The sequence below is a fragment of the Heterocephalus glaber genome, unplaced genomic scaffold (genome assembly GCF_053883595.1).
Source record: "Heterocephalus glaber isolate CG9 unplaced genomic scaffold, H.glaber_assembly_v1.0 deba00001547, whole genome shotgun sequence".
Classification (NCBI taxonomy): Eukaryota; Metazoa; Chordata; class Mammalia; order Rodentia; family Bathyergidae; genus Heterocephalus; species Heterocephalus glaber.
In genome coordinates, this window is record NW_028258340.1 from 8,696,174 (window position 1) to 8,699,316 (window position 3,143).

The window sequence follows — 3,143 nt, forward strand, 5'->3', positions numbered from 1 at the left end:
GGCAGAGCCTGGTCGGAGGTGGGTCACTGGGACATGGCCCAGAGGGCATGGCCTGGAGGGCTCCGGCTCTGCCTGGCTCCTCCCTTCTGTCCTGCTTCCCAGCCATGGTGTGAGCAGCTGTCTTCCACCGCCTGACCCTTCCACCGTGCTGTTTCTGCCTGGGAGCCAGCTGACTGTAGACTGAAACCATGAGCCCAAACCAACCGCTCCTCCTTCCATTTGTAGATGTCAGGTATTCTGTCCCAGTGACAGGGAAGTGACTAAGACACATGACATCTCCCAGCATGGCCACTGGTTTCCTCAGAGCCACCACAGGAGCAAGACTCTACCAGGATGGTCCTCCATTTGATAATCGTGTCCTTCTTGTCACCTCTGCCGTGTTCTATGGATTGGAAGCCATGGGTCGTGCCACCTTCCAGGAGTGAGGGTTATAGAGTGGTGTGAACACCAGGAGGGAGATCATGGGCTGCCCTAAAAGTCTGTCTGCCAACCCTCCCCACCACCCCTGCACATTGCCCATAACACTTTCTTTGGCCAATAAAGTATTAATTAATAAGTGTGCCTCAAGAGAAACCACCAGCAGTGTGAAGAGACAACCCACAATGTGGGAAAAAATTTTCACCTGCTGTTCCTCATACAAAGGTCTACTATCTAGAATCTATAAAGAACTTTAAAAAATCAGACCTCCCAAATTTAAAGACCCAATCCAAAAATGGGCATCTGAAATGAACAGACATTTCTCAGACAAAGAAATAGAAATGGCAAATAAACATATGAAAAAATGTTCAGCATCACTGGTCATTTGAGAGATGCAAATGAAAACAATGCTGAGATTCCACCTCACCCCAGAAAGAATGGCTGCTATCAAGAAATGAACCAATAACAAATGCTGGGGGGGGGGTGCTGTGGGGAAAGAGGAACCCTGCTCCACTGCTGGTAGAAGTGTAGACTGGTGCAACCACTGTGGAAATCACTATGGAGATACCTCAAAGAACTAGGACCGGAAGTCCCATTTGACCCAGCTATACCTCTTCTTGGAATCTTCCCCAAAGAATTAAAAGAATCATACCACAGTGATATATGTGCACCCATGTTCATAGTAGCACAGTTTGTAATAGCTAAAGCTTGGAAACAGCCCAAATGCCCATCAACTGGAGACTGGATAAAGAAGATGTAGTTTTTAAAAAATAAAATGGAGTACTACTCAGCCATAAAGAATGAGAAACTAGAGACATTTATAGCTAAATGGATGCACATTGAGGCCATACTTTTTTTTTTTTTTACTTTACAAATCTCATTCTAAAAGAGTACATATATATATATATATATATAATTTTTAAATATCTTTGATTTTGAAATGCATGCTATGGTCAATTGCATGTCTTAGTGTAATAGGTGGCATTTTTCCCTAATGATACATAAAATAATCCCATATCTTAAAGGTGATGTTGTCTAAGACTCCACAAACTATGACAATGGTATATGAATAAGTAATAAGGATTTCAAAGGCAAAGTTTTAAACCCGAGTAATTAGAAGGACTCCATTATTTTTAACAAAATGAAATGTGCTATCCCTTGATCCACAGTGGGGATCTTCAGTTTGGGGAGAGTCCCCAGATAATACTGCTACTCCCCTACTTCCCTCACTTCAACTTCATACTACTACTACTACTATTAATAGTAAGTACTGATTAGTAACAACTTTAATTTGATCGTTTCAGTTTGACTCTCAAGAAACCATCAAAACTGGAAGGGAAGACCAGTCGACACTGGCAGGGGTACATAAGGCTTAGAGATGGTGGCATTCCAGTTTCTGCTAAGTGGTCTATACCAAAACAGCCGTCACTTGAACAATCGGAACTTCCTCAGGAGCTGGCTCACTTCTTCCTTGGGGTATGGCCGGAGTGCAATGCAAGTGGCAATGTTCTCTGGCTGCTCAAGCCACAGCATGTGGTCAACGTTCTTCTGCCGCAGGGTCTCAGCCAGCTCCTTTAGGGCGGGCTCATCTGGGGCCTCGAGGACCACTTTGCACATGTGCCCCAGTTCCTGGAGGTAAGCTGCGGTGTGCGAGTGGTCACGGTGAAGATGTAAGGCCGCAGTGGCTGTGTGACAGGCCTGTGCTACCAACGCGCCCACTGGCCAGGAGAACGGAGCCTTCGATAGGTCTTTTCGTAACACCAAGTATTGTACCAAGATCTGCGGCTCGGCCCCACAGGCCGCCATCTTGCTGACCACCCGAATGCTGAGGCCATACTCTTAAGTGAAATAAATAGGACACACATGTGTAAATACCGAATAGTTTCTCTAGTGTGAGAAACTGAAAGTGTAAATAAGGACTAAAATGTATAATAGGTCATGTGAAATAGAAAGAAAAGGTCCAAATGGTTAGGGGAAGTGGGAGGCATAGGGGAAAGGAAAGAAGGGAAGAAGAAAAATTAATAAGTGTGCCTGAAGCAGAGGCTCTGTGGTAGTCAGCTTTTTGTTACTGTGACAAAATACCTGAGATAATCCATTTAAAAGGAGGAAAAGCACTTGTCAGGCATGATGGCACATTACTATGATCCCAGCACTCTGGGGGGCTGAGGCAGGAGGATCACAAGTTGGAGCCAAGCCTGGGCAACTTAGTGACTTAGCAAGACTCTGTCTCAAAAAAAAAAAAAAAGTAAGAAAAGGGCTGGGGTATAGGGGTATAGCTCAGTGCAGAATGCTGGGATTGGAGGCATTCGACACCATGTGGGGCTTCTCCAGACTTTGACATAGACTGGATTTCTATTTTGTTTGAGCCACTGTTATTTAGGGTTTCCACTCACAAGCAATTGAAACAGCCTTGCTGGATGTAAAGTCTGAGTCCCCTGTATCCATTCTAGAAACATAGATGTTGAAGTGGACTGTACTCTCTCTTCTCCCTTGCAGCTATTTCTTGCCATGAGATAAATTCTGTTCACTGAGATATAAACAGAAATTTCAGGTGCAATTTCTAGAACATGTCCTCAAATAGAGATCATATGGACCCTTTTGAATCTCTTTCTTTCTAGCTGGAATGCAAACATAATGGCTAGAGTTCCTGCAGCCATGTTAGGCCATGAGACGCCCTCCATACTGAGAATGTCAGAGCCCCAAGACTGAAGGAGCTTGAGTCTCTG

General features: G+C 44.6%; 1 protein-coding gene across 1 annotated transcript; it reads right to left on the reverse strand.

Annotated features, from left to right (window-relative positions):
* Window positions 1-1,782: 1,782 nt before the first annotated feature.
* Window positions 1,783-2,609, reverse strand: LOC147824339 (putative peptidyl-tRNA hydrolase PTRHD1). Its single transcript, XM_087189982.1, has one exon. It carries the CDS (start codon window positions 2,221-2,223, stop codon window positions 1,843-1,845), a length of 381 nt encoding a protein of 126 aa, XP_087046108.1. The 5' UTR covers window positions 2,224-2,609; the 3' UTR covers window positions 1,783-1,842.
* Window positions 2,610-3,143: the final 534 nt, after the last annotated feature.

Coding starts and splice junctions, on each gene's coding strand:
- LOC147824339 (XM_087189982.1), bottom strand. CDS start 2,223: ATGGCGGCCTGTGGGGCCGAGCCGCAGATCTTGGTACAATACTTGGTG.